Here is a 24,382-nt window from a genome sequence, read left to right on the forward strand (position 1 = left end):
GGTGAAGTCCATGTGTATAATTGTCTTTTTAAACAACAACGAAAAAGATATTTGAAATGAAAAAGTCCTTGGTCTTGCAAGATTCTATCAAGTTCTCGTGTATAGATCACAAGAACTCTACTATAAAAACAGCAATGCCCTGATAATAATGACTTCATTTGTTAAGTGCCTTGTATCCTAGCAACCCTGTATAGAGTTTATGAGACTGCAAAGTGGATGGTGGGCTTGAACTACTGATCTTGAGGCTTATGGCCCAACACTTACTGCATATATTTTCAGACTCATTTCTTCTGTGGCATGGGTGGCAAATTGATGCCCCAAGCTCCCTCCTGATAGTCCCTGGGAAAACATTTCAAATCAATCATTTCTCATCTTTTTCTAGATCTCTCAGGTGGATTCAGAATTTCAAAATAGAACTCAAGGCCATGGCCAATCTATGGGAGATGAGAAGCAGGATGAGATGGCTTCCAGATATAGTAATTTCGAGTTCATAGAGTACTTTATCATTTTAACCCTCACCTGGGATATAGTTACTTTATTTCATAATATACATAATTATTCACACATGAGGAAATACAAGATCTGAGAAATTATGGCTGTGATTCAGTACCATTTGAAACCTAAGTGGGAAAAGAGAACTTTGAGCCCTGCCCAACTGCTCTTGGGTGGTCTACTTGGGAGTCAAGCTTTACCATCTCTCTCCAGTGCATATCACCACACTCTTCATTATGGTGACTCATTTAATACTTAGCCTTGTGAGTGATATTATTCATCCCAATTTTCAGATGTGGAAAATTGAGTTCAGAGAATTTAAGCAATTTGCTTAAGGCTATAAAGTTTGTAAGGGAAGAGTTAGCATTTGAACCTTTATTTCTCAGAACCAGTAGAGCTCTATTTTGCTTTTCCATGTGGTCTCCACAGGCAGCCTTACACTGGCAAGGAACCCTGCTAAGAGTGGGAGATGACTAAGGTCTTTGTTGATACCTTCTGTCAGATCAGCCCTACTAATGCACAGCAGTACTAGTCGTCTCTGATTCATGAAGTTTTCATTGATTTTCATAAGTAAATGATCAGATCTTTTTTCCTAGTCAGTGTTAGTCCAGAAGCTCCACTGAAATCAGTCCAGCATCATGTGGTTGTGTGCCACTGAGTAGGTTTCCACTCATAGTGACCCTGTATAGGGTATCCAAGGTTGTAAATCTGTATGGCAACAGAAAGACTCATCTTTCTCCTGCAGAATGACTGGTAGATTCAAATTGCTGACCTGTTGGTTAGCAGTCCAGTTTGTAATCCACTACACTACTCGGACTCCTTGTTCTGTGTCACTTTTGTTGTTAGGTGACGTTGAGTGGGTTCCAACCCATAGAGAACCTAAGTACAACAGAACAAAACCCTGCCTGGTCCCGCACCAACCTTACAATTGTTGCTATACTTGAGCCCATTACCGTTGTCACTGTGCAAATACATCCCATTGGGGTTCTTCCTCTTTATCACTGATCCTCCACTTTACTAAGCAAAATGTCCTTCTTTAGGGACTGGTTTGTCTTGATAATATGTCCAAAGTATGAGCGATGTAGTCCAGCCATCTTGGCTTCTAAGAAGCATGCTAATTGTACTTCTGCCAGAACAGATTTTTTTTTCTTCTGGCAGTCCATGGTACCTTGAATATTCTTCTCCAATAACATAACTCAAATGCATCAATTCTTCTACGTTCTTTCTTATTCACTGTCCAACTTTCACATGCAGATGATGTTATCGACAATACAATGGCTTGGGTCAGGAACACCTGAGTCCTCAAGCTGACATCTTTGGTCTTGAACACTTCAGAGAGGTCTTGTGCAGCAGATTTGCTCAATGCAGTATGTCATTTGATTTCTTAACAGCTGTTTCCAAGAGAGTTGATGGCGAATCCAAGAAAAATGAAGTTCTTGACCACTTCAATATTTTCTCCATGTACCATGATGTTATTTATTAGCAACACTTAGATCTCCACTGATAGACAGGAGGTGGCTATATTTCAAATGTATTCAGCTAGAAATCAAACCTGGGTCTCCAATGTGAATAGCGAGAATTTTACCATGAAACCACCATGGCCCCCACCAGGGTGGTTAACTACAATATTATTGACAGTAGAAACTTGAATATGACTTTGATGCCCAACCGTAGATAAATAATGAAACCCTGTCATATCACCACACTATTGAAGCTATTAGAAGTGGCCAATATGATTATGTAGAAATATGCTTACCTGTTTCCCAAATAACATTAAGAAATTGTATATGTACTGAATACATTTATCAAGAAATCATTCATATGTATGTATGAAAACACAATGAAAATATCTTTTGGCTGGAATACAGGATAATAAGATGCTTTAAAGCTGTGCTTCACAAAATGATTTTTAAAATATTCTATGCTCCTGCATCAAACAAATCTGGGCAGAGGAAATAGACACAAAGAATCACTGATTAAAAATTGTATCCCAAAGACTTGAAAGAATGTATTTCCAAAATAATGAGAAAAGGCATGATATTTAGAGTAAAAAATAAATCTGGATTCAAATCAAGTGAAACTAGCAGTATTAGAAAACATACCTAACACTGAAAATTCTGAGGACTGAAGTGGGAATTTTGCATAGTAAAGATATCTAGAGTAAAGATATTCATACCATGTTTTCTTTTATTTCCTAAATTTAGACAACTCTTATGCTCCTTAGATATTGTCATTTATTGACTTGTGTCCTTCCAAAATACGTAACAGATTGTTTTTCTATGATACTCAGTGGTTTGGCAGTTAGATAATGATGTAATGGGGCAGTTATCTATCTGATGCAGCCCCACAATATGATCTGAATGATAAACCAGTAAGAGGATTAAAGGTAGACTGCAATACCCTTTATCCCATCACAACCCTGATCCCATAAGTAAGGGAGTTTCCCAAGGGTGTGGCCTGTAAAACCTTTCATCTTACTAGAAATAAGAGTAAGGAGGGAGCAGAGAAAGGGGTCGGTTGCCAAGAGAGCTGGGAGCGGAGTATGTTTTTTTGGATCTGGGGGTCCCTGCATTGTGAAGCTTCTGTTGTGGTTAAGTGATTTCAGTTCAAAGTGATCTTGAGGTTGAGGCTTATCGTACTGTACCATATCTAGGGTGGTGGACAGTTTTCAGCAGAGCTTCCAGACTAAAACAGACTAGGAAGAAGGAGACACAGACAACTTCCAAATGATTAGCCATTGAAAATCTCCCGAACAGCAGTGGAACTGTGTCTGATATATAGCCAAAAGATGAACCTCTCAGGTTGGAAGCCACTTAAAATACGACTGAAGAAGGGCTGCCTCCTCAAAGTCGAGCTGGCCTTAGTGATATGTATGGGGTAAAGCTTATGGTACCTTCATTTTCTGATGGAAAATAATTCACAATCAGAAGAATGAGCTGCAAACATCCATTAGTAGTTGGAATGTGTAATTTACTAAGCATGAATCCAGGAAAATTGGAAACCATCAAATATGACAAAGAATACATAAGGATCGACATCCTAGGCATTGTTGTTAAGTGCCATCGAGTAGGTACCAACTCATAGCGACCCTATGAACAACAGAACGGAACACTGCCCAGTCCTGTGCCAACCGCACAATTGTTACATTTGAGCCCCTTGCTGCTCCCGCTGTGTCAATCCATCCCCTAGGCATTAGTGAGCTGAAATAGACTGATTTGGGTGATTTTGAATCTGATGATCATATTCAACCACATATGGTTTACTGTGCTGAGAATGACAAACTGAAGAGGAATGACATCACATTCATCATCACAAAGAGCATTCCAATATCTATCTTGAAATAAAATAGTCTGTTTTAGGATAATATCCATTTATGTGCCTGCAGGGAAGCCCAGTTAATACCATTACTATTCAATTTATGCACCAACCACTAAAGCCAGTGATGATGAAATCGAAGAATTCTACTAACTTCTTCACTCTGATATTGATCCAAGATGCAATCAAGATGCACTGATAATTATTGGTGATTGGAATGTGAAAGTTGGAAATAAAGAAGAAATGTCAGTAGATGAAAAACATGGCCTTGGCGACAGAAATGATGATAGAAATCCCATGATAGAATTTTGCAAGATCAATGACTTATTCATTGTACATACCTTTTTTTCAACAACATAAAAGGTGAGCATCCATCACCAGATGGAAGACACAGGAATCAAATGACTACATATGTGGGAAGAGATGATGGAGAAGCTAATAAACATTAGCCAAAACAAGGTCAGATTTCAAGTGTTGAAAAGATCATCAATTGCTCTATGCAAGTTTAGGCTGAGGCTGAAGAAAATTAAAGTAAGACCATGAGAGCCAAACTATGACCTCGAGTATATCTCAGCTGAATTGGAGATTACTGGTGTGGCACTGTGGGTTAATGTGCCAGACTGCAAAGCCATTTGAACTTCAAAGTTGGTGGTTCAAGCTCACCAGCTGCTCCGTGGAAACCCCATACTGGGTTGCTATGGGTCAGAATCAACTCAACGGCACTTAACAACAAAAACAGATTTGATGTATTAAACATTAACAATTAAAGATCTTAAAAGTTGAGGCATCAAGATGCCAAGAGCATCATATGACATCAAGAACATCATAGAGGAAGAAAGCAAAAGGACATTAAAAAGACAGGATAGAAATGAAAGACCAAAATGGATGTCAGAAGAGACTCTGAAACTTGCTCTTGAACATAGAGAAGCTAAAGTGACTGGAAGAAACCATGAAATAAAATTCCTGAATAGAAAATTTCAAAGGGCAGCTTGGGAAGACAAAGTAAATTATTATAATGAAATGTGCAAATACCTGGAGTTAGAAATCCAAAAGAAAAAATATGCTCAACACTTCCCAAGCTGAGATAACTGAAGAAAAAAAGTCAAGGATTCTATAGGTAAAATATTAAAATGATGCTGAAAACATCAAAAGAAGATGGAAAGGATACACAGAGTCACTATGAAAACTGATTGGTTGGTGTTCAATCATTTCAGGAGGTTACCTATCATCGAGATTCAATGGTACTAAATAAAGGAAGAAGTCCAAGCAGCAATGAAGACATTCAGGAAAAACAAGACTCCTGGAATTGATGGAATACCAACTGAAATATTTCAACAAACTGATGCATGTCTGGAGGCTCTTCTCCAGATAGGAAAAAAAATTCTTTCTGGCAAACCAATTGGAAAAGATCCATATTTGCCTATTCCAAAGAAAGATGACCCAATGCAATGCAGAATTATTGAGCAATAGTATTTATATTCCATGCAAGTAAAATTTTGTGGGAGATAATTTAAAACTAATTGCAGCAGTACATTGATAGAGAGCTCCCAGACACAAAGAAAAGTGCAATGGGGAATATTCTTGCTGACATCAGATGGATCTTGGCTGAAAGCAGAGAATACCAGAAAGATGTTTACTTGTAGTTTTATAACTATGCAAAGCCTTTTGACTATGTCGATCCTGACAAGCTATGGAGAAGAATAGACATTCTATATAATCCATTCTACAGCCTTTAGTATATAGATTAAACCTCAATATAAAGAATAGAAAACTCCTTACAACTGGACCAATAAATAACATGATAAATAGAGAAAAGATTGAAGTTGTCAAAGACTTCATTTTGCTTGGATTCACCATCAATGCTCATGGCATGATGTATTTTATTGACCATATCTGCTGTAGCAGACTTCTTTAAAGTGGGAAAGTACAAAGATGTCACTTCATAGACAAAGATGCACCCGACCAAAGTCATGGTATTTTCTATTTCCTCATATGCGAAAGTTGGGCAATGACTAAGAAAGACTGGAGAAGACTCAAGGCATTGAAATTATGGTGTTGGTGAAGAATATTGAACAGACAAGTATGTACAGGAAGAAGCCCAAAGAGTGTGCTCCTTCGGAACAAGGATGGTAAAGCTTATCTCTCTTACTTTGGACATGTTGTCAGGAGGCACTAGTCCTTGGGGAAGGGCATCAAGCTTGGTAAAGTGGATTGACACAGTGGCAGCACAATGGGCTCAAACACAACAATAATTGTGAGGATGGCACACTACCAGCTGGGACTTCGTTCTGTTGTGCATAGGGTTGCTATCAGATGGAACTGACTCAATTGCATCTAACAACAACTGTATAGGGAGCGCATTCATATTCATTCTATTTGAGCTTTTCATCTCATTCACCAGGTAGTCTTCCATTTCTCAAATCACTAACCCAGTCTTGCATCTATTTAGAAGACCTTTCCTGAGATGCCACTGCCGGCTCTTCTATCTTGGTGGTAGTAGGTTATTGTGAACCAGGCTTTGGGAGGCTCTGGAAACGTAAGAGAAGGGATCTGTCCTGGGCTACTCAGAGTCTAGAGACAAAGCGTGAAGCAATTCTTACCCAGAACAGTCTTCATTTTGCAGTGCTGCCATAACAAAATATTCAGACTAGGTAGCTTAAAACAACAGATGTTCTCTTGCCATTCTGGAGGTTTGATGTTTGAAATCAAGGTGTCGGTGGGCTGTGCTCTTTTGGTAGGCTTCAGCCGAGGCTCCTTCCTTACCTCTTCTAGTTTCTTGTGGTTATCAGCTGTCCTTGGCTTGTAGATGCATCATTCCAATTTCAGACTAGGTCTTCACATGGCCTTCTTCCATGTGCTTGTCTGTCTGTGTGTCTCTCCTTTTTCTCAGGACACCAGCCATACTGGAGTAGGGTCCTTTCTAATGCAGTATTTATTACCTTATGTTAACTTGCTATATCTGGAAAGACTATTTTACTGGTCCTGGAGGTTACTATTTGAATATATCTTTTTTAGCTGACACTCAACCCATACCCAGTATCTCTCAAGGAGACCATGTCCAGGGATTCCTGGGAACACTGAGTCCAATACATTGTTTTAGAAGAGGTGGTGAACCAATAAGCCTTGAGGATGGCATGAATTTCTATCCAACTTAATCCAATCCAAATCCATTGGTGCTCTACATGGGACATAGTAGAACTTGTAAGATTCAGGAGGATCTGGGTGGCCTCAGAGTGGTAGGAGAGCAGGAAAAGTCCAAATGACTTGAGGTTACTGAGGTTGAGCTGATGGCTATAGTTGTCATTGGTTGCCATTAAGTTGACCCCTGACTCATAGGCACAATGAGACAGAACTCCGCTCAGTCTTGGACTATTCTCATGATGGGTTGGTAACAGAGGGAACAGCTATGATCTACAGTGAAGTCAGTGACTGACTCTTGGAAGTAGATCACCCAGCCTTTCTTCCCAGTCAACAGACTGTGTCAATGGGGGTGGAGTGGGGGTGGGATGCATTGTCTCACATATGAAACAGCCCCTTCCTAGTAGACTGGAAACACACATGGTGAAACACACACACCACCCTATTTCTGGAGATGCTTCTTGTCTTAGGTATCTAGCTCTGTTATAACAAAATATTACAAATGGATGACTTTAACAAATAGCAATTCATTCTTCCACAGTGCAGGAGGCTAGAAGTGTGAATCCAGAGAATCATCTCTAGAGAAAGGTCCTTGGATCCTTTCAACATCTCTGGACCCAGCATAACTCTGAGACCTCCATATGTCTTGGCATCAATTCTTCCCTGAACTTTACAGTAGAGGGATTCCAGGTCTAAAGGATGCACTCCACTCTGGCTCTTCTATCTTGGTGGTAGTAGGTTCATTTTGAGCTCTGCTTGCTTGTCTATCTCTATTTATATCTCCAAAGAGACTGACTCAAGACACAACCTAATCCTGTCATTTGCATCTGGCCTCATTAACATCAGAGAAGTGAAGATTTACGATACATAGGATGATTAGACCAGATTAGGGCTGATCCCATCAGATCACATTATGGGAATGATTACATTATAGTAGACCTCATCATTAGGAATTATTGCCTCTTAACTTCTGCTGTGCATGGGGTCGCTATGAGTGGGTTCCGACTAGATGACACCTGACAACAACAACAACAACTGCTAAACCACTGAGACTGCTTGGAAGCTGAGTAGACACATAACCTTACCTGTCACTGTTGCTCTTAAAGCAGTTCTGACTCTTGCTGAACCCGTGTGTGCAGAGTGGAACGGCTGCATAGGGTTTTCAATGTTGGAACCTTTAAGAAGCAGATCATCATGCCTGTCTTCTGCACCCCTGGGTGGGTTTGAACTGACAACCTCTCGACCATTAGCCATTTGTGCCACCCAACTATGTTGCACTGATTTCTTTGCTCTCTAGACTTGTTCCCAGCCCCAGCCTCAAAACCATCACAGTGTTCCTTAATTCAGCAAGCCTCAGCCTCCCAGAGGTCACAGAGGCGGCCCCCCGAGGAAGTGAGACTATACTTCATCAGAGTGCAATTCCCACTCAGTAACCTCCAGCAAAACCTCCCCTGAGACGGGCAAGTCAGTCATCATCATAGTCAGACACATTCGCATCTCTTGGCCCAGAGAACCTCCATAACCTTGTTAATGCCAGGAGGCGGCGGGAAAGGATGTAGGCAATCTGACAATCCAAGTTAAATGACAACAGCTGTTCTTGTTGTCACTTCAAATGCACCAGGTCACGGAGCTACCTCCAAAGCGCTGGCAGGTGAGCTCCGGAGGTCAGCTGTATCCTCTACCTTCTATGACAACATGCAAAGTCCGGCTGGCTGCTGTGTTTCACCTGGCTCTCCCTCCAATGGTGAGAGCTGCCTTTGGGTCAGCTCTGCGCATCTTCTAACCATGAGGATGCTTCAGAATTTCAGAGGAATAAACAACTCTTCCAGACAGCTAGATGACTGTAATTGCTTACTTTCTGGATTGCTTAATCTTACAGCTGGAAGATGCAGCATATGAAAATTTAGTTGGCTGTGGTATTATTTAAAATCTCAATCGCTCCTTCCCAAAGCAGGAAGCTTTGGTTTCTAACATCTAGAAAGAATTTAGAAGGCCATGAATTCAGATTTTGTGACCTACTTCTCTGACGTCTTTTTCCAATAGAGGGATTAGTTATTGAAGCTTCTGTTTGAACAGTGCTGGAGAACAATACTTCTGAGGTTCAAGGCAATGGCTGGGTCCTCATATCACAGGGAGTTTCAGGTTCCAGGCAATTTTACTAACGGACATCCTTTATGATCCCACCACACTCCTGTAGTTTGTTGGCCTGGGGTAGCTTGTGGGATGCTGGAAGCTATACTGGATGGCTCTTTAGAAGCCAGAATGGAGAGACTTTGTCTCATGTACTTTGGACACATTATCAGGAGGGATCAGTTCCTGGAAAAGGACATTATATTTGGAAAAGTTGACTTAAAAAACCCCCACCAAAAGAACAACAACAAAAAGAAGACCCTCAATGAGATGGATTGACATAGTGCTGCACCAATGGCTCAAGACTAACATGGATTCTGAGGACAGTGTAGGACTAGGCAGTGTTTTGTTCTGTTGTATGTGAGGGTCACAATGAGTTGTAACAAACTGGATGGCATGTAACACAATATCGTTTTGTGATTGTTCAACTGTCATGCAAATACTCAATGATGAGATTCCTGGGGGGATTCTGCAATTGTGGTTCTGAACAGATGAACTCATCTTTGTGGGTCATTCTTAGTGACCAGTATTCAGGCCAGGCTGGAGTATGGGAACCTATGGACACTGGTTTAGGTCACTGAGTTTGAGATTCTTCTTAACCATGACCTGTCAGGTGTCTCAGAGATTGACTAGGGGGTAGTGTCTCTTTCATCCTGACACCATAACCCGAGCCCCTTCCCTGGGATCCTTCGCTGGGCTTCTCTGAGTCTCGCGTGTCCCTTCATGTCACCACAGCTTGCTGGAATCATAAGCTGATTGACTGACTGCACCTCACTTGACATCCTGGATGCCACACATTTTGTGCTTGACTACTAACCTAAAGGCTGGCAGTTTGATCCCAACCAGCAATGCAGCAGAAGAAAGGTCTGGGCATCTACTTCCAATGAGACTGTTGTTAGGGGCAGTGCTGTCAATTTTCACTCACAGTGACCCCATGTCACTGAGCAATACTTCCCTATAGGGTGTCCTGGCCATAATCTTTACAAAAGCAGACTGTCAGATCGTCTCTCCTGTTGGTAGGTTTGAAGTTCCAACCTTTTGGTTAGCTGCTGCGTGCTTAATCACTGTGCCACCAGGACTGCTTTGTAAAGATGACAGACAAGAAAACCCTACAGAGTACTCTACTCTTTAACACAGGGGCCCGCCGAGAGCTGAAATTGACTCCAGGGCCAGACCATGGCTATGGTTTGCCATTTTGATACTTCACCTATGCAGTCAAGGAGCTCATGAGCACCACCTTGAGGATGAAATTTTCAATCCCTGCATCTGGCATATGGCCAGGACTATCAACACTCATGGAAGCAGCAGTCAAGAAATCAAACGACATATTGCATTAGGCAAATCTGCTTCGCAAGACCTTTTTAAAGTGTTGAAGAGCAAAGATGTCAGCTTGAGGACTAAGGCGCGCCTGACCCAAGCCATGGTATTTTCAGTAACCTCATATGGATGCAAAAGCTGGACAGTGAATAAGGAAGATCGTAGAAGAATTGATGCCTTTGAGTAATGGTGTTGGAGGAGAATACTGAAAGTACCATGGACTGCCAAAAGAACCAACAGATCTGTGTTGGAAGAAGTGAAGCCAGAGTGCTCCTTGGAGGTCAAGATGGCCAAACTTCGTCTCTCATACTTTGGACATATTGTCAGGAGGGACCAGTCACTGGAGAAGGATATCATGTTTGGTAAGGTGGAGGATCAGAGAAAAAGAGGAAGACCCCCAACAAGATGGATTAGCAAAGTGGCAGCATCAATGGGCTCAAGTGTGGCAACAATTGTGAGGTTGGCCCAGGACTGGGCAGTGTTTCATTCTGTTGTGCATAGGTCTTTTCTCCTGTGAAGCAGCTGGTGGGTTCAAACAGCTGACTTTTCAGTTGCTTGTGCTTAACCATTGCCCTCCTAGGGTTCACACTGCCAGGGATATAGAACTGGCTGGATTAAAGGTCTGTGCATCAATCACTAGATGAGTGAGTGAAGGAATGAGAGATTGAAGAACAAAGACATGGAGGCAAAAAAGTCAACCCACTGCTGAACCAGGTTGGGAAATAAAGTAGGGATGAGAGAGTGTAGCAAGAGAGCTCAAGCATCATGTTGCTCAAAGTGACACCTACAGTAACAAGAAACACATAGTAGGTGCTTGATAAAGTACAACAACAAACACTTACTAGGCACTTTCTGTCTCCAGGCACTGTGTTATGCCCCTTATTTGAACTGCCTCATCTACAAGGATATTATCTTTGGCAAAGGAGCCAGTGATTTATGCCAGTGATTTTGTATACGTCAGGCGGGAGCAACATGGAATCTGAAAGACGTTTGCTTTGCTCATTTTTCAACACTCTATTCAAGTACCACCCCTTCCATGAAACCTTCTCTGACTGGTTCTGACAAGGTGTCTGTGTTTTACACCACGGTTCCATATATAATTAGCTCTTTTCTGTGTTTGCCTTCATAGGAGGAGCTTGCCTGATGGCACGTCCCACAATTGTCGTCTTGGAATCACTAGTCTAGTGTTGCGCACAATGGAGTGGCTCAGGATTCACTGTTTGAGTGACATGGAAGTATCACCAGAATCATTCTTAATTCACAGAAGACCAAGGCTCTCCAATGTAGTTCTGCATTTCAATGTGTGCAAAATGGTTGCACAAAGAAGACTGTGAATATAAAGCAACATCGACAATCCTGGACTGCTCTAAAGGATAAAGCACGACTGAGAGGCCCCAGTGAAGTGAGGTACCAAACACTGAAAGAATTCAGCATCTCAGAGGCAAAGGGCTGTGGAATGTGCTCACTGTGTAGCACACGTTTACTTTATGAATGAAACCATACACTCTACATGCAATCCATCAATGACAATTCCATTCTAAAAGCTGTGAGATACACAACACCCATATAGACCCAATATGGAAGCTATGCGTACCATACAGGCAGGACATGTTGCCTAAAACCCTTAAATTTTAAAATTAAAATCTGACGTTTTCCAAACCAGAAAGTCCCATTGCATGTTACACAGAGAGCGCTTAAGAAGTCTGGAATGTGTCAACAGCTTTGGGATGGAATCTCTTTTGGAGACTCAATCATTATGACCTGTGTCTCTACCAGGCTCTCCAGTTCTCCTCAGAGACAATGGGCCCCAGAGACAATGAACTCTACAGCAGGGCATTGCCAACCCACAACAACCAGAAGGAAGTAGTGCCAGAACATTTTATCAGAGAGTAGCATTTCTAGCCTTTGGATAATTGATTCCGAGAGCCATACAAACATAGAGAGGATGTGCTATTTAAACACTATCTTCCACTGAACATACACATATATGCATACATACATTCTCACACACACCCTAGTGCAGGGCACATACATTGTGTTAGTGTGTTACCTAGCACCTCATTGTAACCTCTTGGTTCAATGTGCAGAGAAACTGTTCAAGCATTTTCCGAACTCACTAGGAAAGAAAATCATTCAACTTGGTCCTACCCTGAGGTAGTTGAGGGTGAAATTGGTTAGCCCCATCCTGGTGATGTTTTTGGACAGCTGATCCAGGACCTGGGGATCTTGTGCCTAAAGAGAGAGAGAGGAAAAAAAAAAAAATCATCTATTTACTCATGTAAAATATTCCAAGAAAATATGAAACTGTTACAGCTGCTAAGAAATGCAAGAATATCATCGCCAATTATTCACTAAGGGCAATTGTCAGTAAAGGACATTGTGTTTGGTAAAGTGGGGGGAGGGGGGGTGCAACAACAAAAAGGAAAAGAAGAAGATCCCCAATGAGACGGACTGACACAGTGGCTTAAATATAACCATGGTGAGGATAGCGCAGGACCCGGCTGTGTTTAGTTGTATTGTGCAGGGTCTCTGTGAGTCCACAGCATCTAATAACAACAAAGGTTGCTGGAACTGAGTTAATTTGCGTGTTGAAGACACTTGTAAATAACATTCAAGGAAAAGTTCAAATAGTTGTGTAAGGTCCATTGTCTGGTGCAACCAAACTGATTCAAATGTGATCTCGGTTCTTGGGGTCGACGGCTCCCCTTCTTCTCTGGGAGGTTCTGGGTCATTAAGTTATGCTGGGAGGCATGGAAGTCACTCATTGGCGATGGCAGGACCAGGCCTAAGGCTGACCTCAGCTTCATGCTGGGATAGTACTCCTGCTTTCATAAGCTTGGAGTCAAGGACTGGCCAGAGCTATGAAAAACTAACTCTCTTCCTCATTTATAACACTGGAAATTGATCTCCACACTGGTTTTACTCAGCTGGATGGGGAAAGGTAACCATCACACCTTCCAAACTCTCCACTACATTTAAGAAACGGGTAGGCAGCTCCATGCTGTTGTTGTGGTGAAGTGCCGTAGAGTCGGTTCCAACCCAGAGCGACCCTGTATAGGGTTTCCAAGGAGTAGCTGGTGGGCTTAAGCCACCCATCTTGAAGGTCAAATGGCTTTGCAGTCTGGTGCATTAACCCACAGCACCACATCAGGACTCCAGACAGCTCCATAGGCTACCCAAAATTCGGTTTGGCAAGAAAAGATGAAAACCCTTTCTTGATTTCCTTTTAAAACAAGTCTCCAAAAGCTAGAAGTGACTGGCTTACAAGCTTTCAAGAAGAAGCCTAGATCCAGAGGGCACAAAGGAAGGTAGAATCTCCACTGGGTAGTATCCAATGTGTCTGGGTGGGGATGATTAAAGGAGATGGGAATAGGTCTCTTGTGGTACAATAGTGAATAATTGTTATCAGGATTGACTGTGAGGATTGGAAATGTAAAGGTAGACACTTTGGAGAAAAAGGAAGGGAGTGATTAACTTTGTAGTCTAGGAGCAGAAGTCCCTGGGACCATCAAGGGAGAAGAACGGAGTGGAGGGCCCTGCCCAGAGAATCAGTGATGCCAGAGATGGAGGCAGAGACTATGATATGGAGAGATGGAGCGGCTGAGGACTTTAGATCCAGAGAGGGAGAGGGGTTATGTGCTGATGACCAGGGGGCAGGTTTGCAGGGTGTACACTTTGGTTGGTTGATGATGCATGCAGGGGATTGCAACCATGGCAATGAAACAATATATGACAGGATGAATGTAAAAGTAATGTTCTCCCATGTAAACTATCACATACTTCAGAATAAAACATTAAAAAGTAAAAAAAAAAAAAAATTCTTTACAGGAACAGAAAGCCAAAAAAACCTAAACAAAACCCGAGTCTCTTGGCTGAAGTTCCTTATTGTTAGCCTTTCGGTCTTTCTTCATTAGTGTAAGCAAATTGTAGTCCCTGGGTGGTGTAAATGTTTATACTTGGACTACTAACTGAAAGGTTGATGGTTCAAACCTACCCAGAGGTGTCTTGGAAGACAGGTCTGATGATCTGCTTGAAAACCCTTTGAAGCAGCTCTACTCTGCGCATCTGGGGTCCAGGAGTCAGAATAGACTTGATAGCTAATAATAACGGTATAAACAAAATGGCTCTAAACAGAGGGAAACACGTTGGTGTTATTGCTGTTATGTGCTGTGGAGTCAGTTCCAACTCCAAGACCGAGTATAGGGTTTCCGAGGCTTCAAATCTTTGTTGGAGCTGAGAGGCTCATCTTTCTTCCATGGAGTGACTGGTGGGCTCAACTTCTGACCTTATGGGTTACAGTCCAGTGTTTATCCTATGGCACCACTATGCTTCCTTAGGGAAGCATAAGTAAGTAAATATCTCATTGCTTTCATTTCTGTGTTCCTGAGACTATCTTGATATTTAACATTGAATTTGTTCTTTTCTATAGTTAATATTTCCCACGTTGGTATTATCAACTCGTTTTATTCATATACCTAGTCAACAGGCAGTCGGTGTTTTCAAATTGATTCTGACTCAGGGCAACCCCTTGTATGTTGTTATAAAACTGCTCCAGGATTTCCAATGGCTGCTATTTTGGAAGTAGATAGCCAGACTTTTCTTATCAAGTGCCATTGGGTAATTTTCCGAGCCTTTGGTTAACCACCAAACATGTTCTCCATTTGTACCACCGAGTACACATACATTTGCATGCATATATACATAATAAGGACAAAACGTCACATGGTATCAGTTTCCATGTCAACTTCTTGAAAAGAGGTCTTTGGTGGACTTTGGGTCAGGAAGAGTTGGTCCTCGAGAGAGTGTTCAAGTAGACACAGCTGACCTCAACAAGTTTGCATTTCACTTGGAAAATAGAATAATAATGAATATTCTTTTGTTGTTAAGTTCGATTGAGTTGGTTCCAGCTCATAGCAACCCTGCATAGGGTTTTCAAAGAGTGACTGGTAGGTTTGAACCATTAACCTAGTATTACTTATCCTACAGTGTCACACCAGGAAAATAATAAATAAGTTATTAAATGCCGTCGAGTTGGTGCTGACCCACAGTGACCTTATACAGGGCTTCCAAGGAATGGCTGGTGAATTTGAACCACTAACCTGCAGCTCAAACTGACTTTACCGTTTAGCATGGTAGAAGGATGGTTCTGTTGATGCTGATGCTGTTGGCCAATGGCCAACAGCTCCTGAGGACCTACTATGTGCCAGTCACTATTCTAAGTGCGTTATGTGTATTAACTCCTTTCATCTTCAAACCCATGCTCTGACGCAGGTTCCATTATTGCACCCATTTTATGGATTTGGAGACACAGAGATGCCATCTCATTTGCCCAAGGTCACATAAGACCAGGCATACAAATCTATGCCATCTATTTCTAGAATCCAGGTTTCCCAAACTCCCCTTTGCCATCAACCTGTCCATTAGTAGAGGACTGAGTAGATATCTCAGACTGCGACAAAGACAGCAGAGAACTGGAACCGGACTTTGAAACGGAAACAGATTTGAGTGTGGGTGGTCAGAAATAATGAGTGTGTGGTCATTTTACAGCAGATAACACAGGTCAGTGGGAAGAGCAAAAACAGGGGAGAGGGTTGAGGATTGAATCCTACAGGGACAGGCTGGAGTCAGTTAGTTGAGAGACAGTGGGCTTAACAGCGTGGGTTTAGAGTCAAAACTCACTAGGTTGAAATCTTGATTTGGCCACTAACATGCTGAAAAATATTGGGCCATTTACTGTAGCCCTCTGACACTCAGTTTCCCACCGCTGAAAAAGGAATGGATCACAACCCATCTATTTGAGTAACTGCATATTAAATATAATAATGTATATGAAATGTGCAGTGTCAGGCCTGACATAGTAAGTGCCTAAGAATTGCTACTTTTTTGTTATTTCAGATGGATGGTGGTCACACGTAAGGTTTATAACCCAGGTCACATTCATGAAAATATAGAAATTGTCAAATATTTCAGTATAATTGGATCCACAATCAACACTCATGGAAGTACCAGTGAAGAATCAAATAATATATAGCATTAGACAAATCTGCTGCAAAAGACTTCTTTAAGGAGTTAAAGAGCAAAGATGTCAGTCTGAGGACTAAGGTGTGCTGGCTCCAAGCCATGGCATTTTCAATTTTCTCATATGCATGTGAAAGTTAGATCATGAATAAAGAAGATCACGGAAGAATCAATGTATTTGAGTTAATGGTGCTGGCAAGAATATGAAAGTACCAAAGACCAAGCTAATCTGCCTTGGAAGAAGTATAGTAAAAAATTTAGAAACTTTAGAAGCGAGGATGATGAGCCTTTGTCATGCATTGGAGAAGTGCTCAGGAGAGACCAATCCCTAAAAAAGTAGAGATCAATGAAAAAAAGAAAGACTTGAAAATTCGATAGAGTGACACAATGGCCGAAACAATGGGCACAAAGGTAACAACTGTGAATATGGAGCAGGACTGGGCAGTGTTTTGTTCTGTTGTACACAGGTTCACTCTTCATTGGAACTGACCCAACAAAACAACAGTGAGCTTCATGGAAAGGGGGAATTCTCCCAGTGAATATCATGCAGTATGTTGTTGTTGTGAGTTACCATTAAGTGGGTTCCAATTCTTGGCCACCTTCGTATAGCAAAACTAAATGGTCCCCAAGCTTGCGCCATCTTCACGATCACTGGCTGGTATGTTTGGGTCCACTGTGTGGTCACTGCGCCAATCCAGGCCATTGATGGTTTCCTCATTGTCATCGGCCCTGTATTTTTCCAAATAATGCCTTTTGTAGCAAGTTGTTGTTGTTGTTAAGTGCCGTCAAGTCGGTTCCGACCCATAGCGACCCTGTACAGGGTTTCCGAGGGTGTAAATCTTTACGGGAGTAGAAAGCCTCATCTTTCTCCCGCGGAGCGGCTGGTAGTTTCGAACTGCTGACCTTAAGGTTCACAGCCCGATCCGTAACCACTACGCTACCAGTGTAGCAAGTGACCAAGTTCAAAGTAAGCCAGTAGAAATCTTGCCATTCCTGCTTCTAAACAACACTCATCTTCTAAGGCTGATGTGTTCATTCTTTTGGCAGTCCAAGGTATATTCAACACTGTTTGCCAACAGTCCAGCTGAAATGAATCCATTTTTCTTTCTTTTTCACTTTACAAATTTCGCATGTGTATAAGGTGATTGAAAAGACGATGAGATGAATCTGTCCTTAGTAAGTTAATACCTTTTGTCTCCTTCGTCAGGGATTATAGCTCACTAGTTTCTATCAGCTGTACCTTTAAAATATCTCTTCCATTTGGCATCAACTCAGACCTAACATTCAATAAATATGATGTGATTAATGACTAAGTAAAGCCAAGAGAACCCAAAACATTCCACTTTGATTCCAACCCCATCGTCAGAAAGAACTGAGTCCTACCAATACAGATTTGAGACCCACAAGACCCAAGTCTTGTCAGATGGTTCTAATCAAAACTGGAAACTGTTTTTCTTATTTATTTTCTTCCCTAGACATACATAACATGTTTATTAGCCCAGGCGGAGTAATATTTGATACTGGCTGGATGGAATTTAAGGAAAGTACAAGGGTTTATGGAGGTAACCTCAACATTAAGTTTAAAATAATAATATATGGAAAACAGTCTCACAAAACACCAGACTCAGAAATAAATAAAAGCAAAATACAGCCTGTGGATTAAAATGGTTAAGGGGAAAATTCAATAATTTAAAGTTAATTACCTAAAGCGTGGAATTCTTTCACTGAGGGAGAACTGGGCTTTTCCCCTTGAGTAAAATATGGAAAAAAAAAAAACAAAGAAAGTAAAATAGAAATGAAATTACTTACATGCATGGCTAGAATGCTTCTTGGGACTAATTCTCTGTATTGTCTGATGGTAAAGTGCCATGTTTTAATTCTCATGAGATCATCAAAGGTGAACTCCAAGATCAGTCTGCCTTCTGTACATACCTGAAAACAACAAACAACGCAGTTATTTGTGATCGGCTTAACACCAGAGTTTATGACTTCACACATCAGCTGCTCCATGGGGTCTCCCTGACTGCACTTTGGCAGGGTTGTGTTTGGGCCAAGAGGTTTATTCAGGCCATACCGGAGCAAGCATAAATGCTGGAATCATTGTCCCAATAGCCATAGGTTCAAAAGCCAGCTTTATTGATCATGAATCACGTGAGCTCCTGAAACTTGATGGACTTGTTTTCTCTTTAGTCTCTATGGGATCAAATCCATGTTATAGAACTATTGTATCAAAATCTCCTGCCAATTGTTGTTGTTGTTAGGTGCCATTGAGTCAGTACTGGCTCATAGCGACCTTATGCACAGTAGAACAAAACACTGCCCCATCCTGGGCCAACCTCATTACTGTTGCCATGCTTGAGTCCATCGATGCTGCCACTTGGCCAATTCATCTCATTGGGGGTCTTCCTCTTTTTCTCTGACCCTCCACCTTACTAAACATGATATCCTTCTCCAGCAACTGGTCCCTCCTGACAATACTCCCCAAAATGGTATCCTTTTATCATTTCCTACTGTTTCTTCCACTTTTATCCATCTTTTACCATCAAAGCTGAGCTCTCATTCTAATCTTAGTTCTCCTACTTTGGGAGAATGTATCCAATAAAAGGATTCATAATGAACAGATAATTACTGTAAGGTGGCTGTTACTGTTAAGTGCAGTAGAGCAGGTTCTGACTCATAACGATCCTGTCTAGGGTTTCCAAGGAGTGGTTGGTGGATTTGAACTGCCTGCCTTGTGGTTAGTATTCTAGTGATTATCTTACAGCACCACCCCAGGACTACAAGGTTACCAAAGAGAAATTCCAGAGGGCAATGCTTAACCCCAGCCAGTGGGGATCAGCTGCTGCGCAGAAGAGTCTTGCCTAGAGTTATGGCAAACACTGCTTCCTAAAGACAGAATTCCCATCAAGGGCCAGCCTGTGGAGCATTTGTGGCACTGTGGGTGAATGTGCCAGGCTGCAAAGCCATTTGAACATCTAGGTTGGTGGTTCAAGCTCACCAGCTGTTCCTTGGAAACCCTATACAAGGTCACTATGGGTTGGAGCCTACTTGACGGCACTTACAACAACATGAAAGTAACATTATTACTGAAGCATAATGAAATGTCTGATGCGCTCTTCCCTCATGGTGTGATGAGTGACAGTGTAACTTTTGATGTTTTTTATTTTGAGATGCAAATCCTGTTTTAGGATGTGGTTTTCACCTTCTTCTTTCACGTTCAGGACTTTGAACTGGAAGAAGATGGTCATCATTTACATTTTCTATCATAAGATACAAAGTGGTCATAGCACGTAGGTCCAGTCAGTTTAACTAATTACAGCTCTTTGATCAGTCCAAGTTTCTTTCGGGAAAGCTGTGACAAGCAGTGGAGGGAGGCTTTGGCATTTGATGTTGTTAGATTTAGATCCTGGCTCAACTTTTTGCTCATGTTGGACCTTTTGGAAAATCAGATGAATTCTCTAAGTTTCAGCTATCTCACCCATAAAAGGGCGATAAGAATATCTTTGGGTCGGGGCATGAAATGATGTGTGGAGATAACCTAGTATCATACATACCTAGCACATATTAAGATCATAGTAAATGATAGCATTAGACAACAAAGAAGCATAGCCAAAAAGAACAGAGTCCTAGACCAGAGGTTGTCAGAAATTCCCAGATGGGGTTTAGTGGTTCACGGCAGTCATCTCACGGGGGTCTGCTGGGAGGACGCTGGACCTCCACATGGACTCCGAGCTCCTGAACATCTCCTGAGTTCAACCACAGCACCTTCCATTTTAAGAGCCCTGGTGGTGCCACGGTTAAGTGCTTAGCTGTGAACTAGAAGGTTAGTGTTTCGAACCCACCAGCCTCTCCATGACAGATGCAGCAGTCTATTTCCATAAAGTTGCCAGCTTTGGAAACCTTATGAGGGTTTCGTTTGACCCTGTCCTGTAGGGTCTCTGTGAGTCTGAATTGTCTGATGGTTTGTTTTTTTGGCTCTTCAGCTGTATCAGTTTTAACTTGCTGGGTTTCCGGATAGGAGTTTTTCAATAGGAGATCACCTTGTCTAAAACTGAGTACTATGACATTCATTACACCACAAAGTTAAAATAAATGACAATGAACTAAATCAGGAATGTGCTCACTTGTAAAACTTAAGGCCGACAATATGACTAACAATTTATTTCAAACTTTTCTGACATCTTCAGAACACTGTCTCTGTTGTAAAGTTAGTAAAAGGCCCTCAAGTTTTGAGTTCCAGCTAGGTTCTGGACACTGGTTAGGTGCTTTATATGCACTCGATCTAATTGAAGATAACATTTTCTAGAAAAAAGACAAAACTAGGATAAAATAAATCCTGACAAATGTGATAGGACACTTGTCAAATAAGATGCTGTTAACAGTGGCCACTGAGGTTTATCCAAGGCTCAGAAGCACTGAAAGATGATTATTGGTAATCTGGATGAAGACCTCTACCTTGGATCCAATTAGCAGACTCGGTGGGTAACTTCAGGCACCTGGCCACCTTTCCCCAATACTCCTTGAGTGGCTTTCAGAGTGTTCCTTGTAGCATCTTAGCTATGAGAGTTGATTGAACGCATTGGCCAGATGAAATCTTTAGTGTCACCGAATCAGTATACCAAGGTTTTCAAAAAGATTACACAGCAATGAAGTCACACATTTCTCCCTGGATGTTTGTGTGACAGAAGCCACTTGTGGTACAACTTTCACAGCAGAGAGGTAACCACAGCCAACCATTATGAGTGAAATGTCCTGACAATATAGGACAGGAATATGGGATGCTGCAAGCCCTTTTTAAAAGAGGGAATTATTGGATCTTTAAATAAATATTAGCCCAGGTAAACGTCATGCTTCTTTATTATCTATTCTGTTTGCTTTATATATGTGAACCACACACCCAGGGCAGATAGAAGTTCTGGCTTATTTCTATTGTTGTTAAGTGCCATTTAGTTGACACATAGCGACCCTGTATGGAGTCCTGGTGTGGCGCTGTGGGCTAATGCGTCAGACTGCAAAGCCGTTTGAACGGCAAGGTCAGTGATTCAAGCTCACCAGTCACTCCTTGGAAACCCTATACAGGGTCGCTATGGGTCGGAATCGACTCGACGGCACTTCACAACAACAACAACAACGACCCTGTATAGGGTTTCCAAGAAGCAGCTGGTGGATTTGAACCAACAGTCTTTTAGTTAGCAGACCAGTGCTTAACCTACAGCACCATACAGGACTCCTCAGACTTATGTCTACTGGAGTAAAGGTTCATATTGAGAAGCATGTTATCAAGAAGGAGCAGTCCCTGGCGAAGAACAAGGACATCATGCTTGGTAAAGTAGTTCTGGAGAAGAGCATCGTGGTCGGTAGAGTAATTCTGGAGAAGAGCATCGTGGGCGGTAGAGTAGTTCTGGAGAAGAGCATCATGGGCGGTAAAGTAGTTGTTGGTAAGTACTGTGGAGTTGGTTCCCACTCATAGAAAGCCTGCATACGGTTTCCAAGGAATGAGTTGTGGGTTTTGAACCACTGACCTAGTAGTTGGTAGTCTTGCACTTTCCCAATTGTACTACACCAGAACTCCTGGTAAAGTAGAAGTAGTAGTTGTTGTTGTTGTTAAGTGCCATCAAGTCGGTTCTGACTCACAGCAACTGTGTATGGGGTTTCCTAGGAGTGGCTGGTTGGTTTGAACTACCAACTTTGTAATTCAAACTGACCTGGAAGTCCAGTGTTTACAGCAGGCAGTGACAAAAGAGGAACTTTCAATGAGATGAACTGGCACAGCGAATGCAGCAATCAACTCAAACCTGATAATAATTGCTAGGTGGGTGTAGGCCCAGGCCGAGTTTTGTTCTGTTGTACACAGGGCCTCTGTGAGTTGGAACCAACTCAATGGTACCTAACAACTTGCATTCGGATCAACTATAAGGACAAGTTTTGTTGTTTTCCTTGCTTATTGTAGAATGGCAAACCAGTTGAGCACCCATCTTGTCATCAAACTGATACAGGTCTACAAAATAGAAAGTTGTCACACATATCGGGCTCCTCCTTCCTCGTTCATAACTGAGGACTAAGCTTTATCTAAGGAATGTCATGTGTAAGACCACAATTCTTAGCACAGAATGTGAGTTGACTGTGTTGGATACTTCCTTTAAAGAAAATAGGATGAGTTCTTTGAATAAATGGATTAGGGAGAATTCTGGTCATACATGGTCTTCGCCAAGTAATTACTCCCACAGCATTTTCCCAAGCCCTATGCTGCCTTTCTGCCCCCACCCGCCCCCACCATAGAAATGAAAGGAAACCAAAGGTTTTGCAATTTATTTTATATACAACCATCAGCAAAGGAATAAGAGGTGCATGGGCACCTTGCTCCAATACTCCTTGAGTGGTTTTCAGAACATACATTCCTTGTTCTGAAACGGGAAAAAAAAAGTGGGCATAGCTTAAAAAGGGAAAGTGATGTTTTCTCTTTTTAGAAAAATTTGGTGTATTCCTCTGAATCAATACAATTAATGCAACCTTTATCTAAAGTTAGTTTTTTTTTTTTTTTTTCTTAAGCTGCCTTTCACTTGTAATCCAAAATCAAAAGGGTCCCCAATTAAGAAAACATTTTCTGTTGTACTGAATTCATGTTACTGTGCTATGAGCTCTGACATTTTGTTTCTGTGGTAACCAAAATCAGCTGATTAGTTGGCATGGCAACAGAAAAGATGTAATCCCAGCAGACACACTCTAATCAATGCCCCCAGCACAGATGGTCTCCAGAGGATCAACAAGAAAGAGGCTGACAGGCATTCAGCAATCACGTGCTAGCTTGAGACTAGGCCAGGAACAAGGGAACTAAAAAAGAACATTTCTCAAACTAACGGGTGGGTTTTTAACCCTTTTTGTTCTTTGACTGATTGTAAAAGAATATTGACCGTATAATACGTCGACTCTCAGACGACCTTTAAGAAATAACGCTGAATGTATTATTGGAATGTTTCTTTAATTTCCTTGGCTTTCATATCAGCAATAGCAAATATGGGATAGTGCTTTTAGATGAACAATCTCTTGAAGCTCATGGTAGATTGTTTAGAGATACATCACATGTCTAATGCATATGTGTTGTTATTGTTTGGTGCTGTTGAACTGGTTCCGACTCACAGCAACACTAAGCAGAACAGAATGAAACGGGTTGATACGATATCGTCCTCAAACTTGTTACTATGTCAGAGCTCAGGACGGCAGTCATAGTGTCATAGTATAAATATTATGTGTATATATGAAGGGACTTCAAAATCTTTGTAGGAAAAAATGGAGAAATTCTTACATTAACTTTTTTAACTCCTCTTGTGTGTGTTGTTGTTATGAGTCATCCAGTCGGTTCTGGCCCATAGCGATCTTGTGTAGGGTTTCCGAGGAGTGGCTGGTGGGTATGAATGGTCCAACGCATCATCCTGTTGTGCCGCATCTCTGTTTATACAGATGTAGACATAGACACATAGAGAACTTTTCATAAAAGTTTGTGAAGAAACTCTGTTGTTGCTAGGTGTCGTTGTGTGAGTTCCAACTCAGCGCATTGCTGCACAACATTACAAAATACCACTTGGTCCTGTACCATTCACACAATTGCTGCCATGTTTGAGCCCCCATTGCTGCTCCTGTGCCAATCCATCTCATGGGGGTCTTCCACTCTTTCACTGACCCTCCTCCACTTTACCAAGCATGATGTTCTTCTTTAGGGATTGATCCATCTGGATAATATGTCCAAAATATGAGACAAAAAGTCTTGAAGTCTTAACCTCCTTACTTCGAGGGAGCATTCTGACTACACTTCTTCCAAGACAGATTTGTTTGTTCTTCTGGTGGTTCATGCTACTTTTAATTTTCTTCTCTAGAACCATCATTCAAATGCATCAATTCTTCTATGATCTTGCTTATTAATTGTCCAACATTCACATGCTTATGCCATTCCTCTTCAATCTGTGCTTCTTAGCAT

General features: G+C 41.6%; 1 protein-coding gene across 3 annotated transcripts in view; it reads right to left on the bottom strand.

The window, feature by feature from the left end:
- LDB2 (LIM domain binding 2) overlaps positions 1-24,382 on the bottom strand; it is a 602,558-nt gene that overhangs the window by 93,648 nt on the left and 484,528 nt on the right. For all 3 annotated transcript variants that reach the window (XM_006872482.1, XM_006872483.1, XM_006872484.1), the window contains exons 4-5: positions 18,220-18,342; positions 12,541-12,624 (exon numbers count right to left, since the gene is read on the bottom strand). In XM_006872482.1, the coding sequence (XP_006872544.1) occupies positions 12,541-12,624; positions 18,220-18,342 (207 nt within the window). The remainder of the gene's footprint in view (positions 1-12,540; positions 12,625-18,219; positions 18,343-24,382) is intronic.

This window comes from Chrysochloris asiatica, unplaced genomic scaffold, assembly GCF_000296735.1.
Source record: "Chrysochloris asiatica unplaced genomic scaffold, ChrAsi1.0 scaffold00200, whole genome shotgun sequence".
NCBI classification, from domain to species: Eukaryota; Metazoa; Chordata; class Mammalia; order Afrosoricida; family Chrysochloridae; genus Chrysochloris; species Chrysochloris asiatica.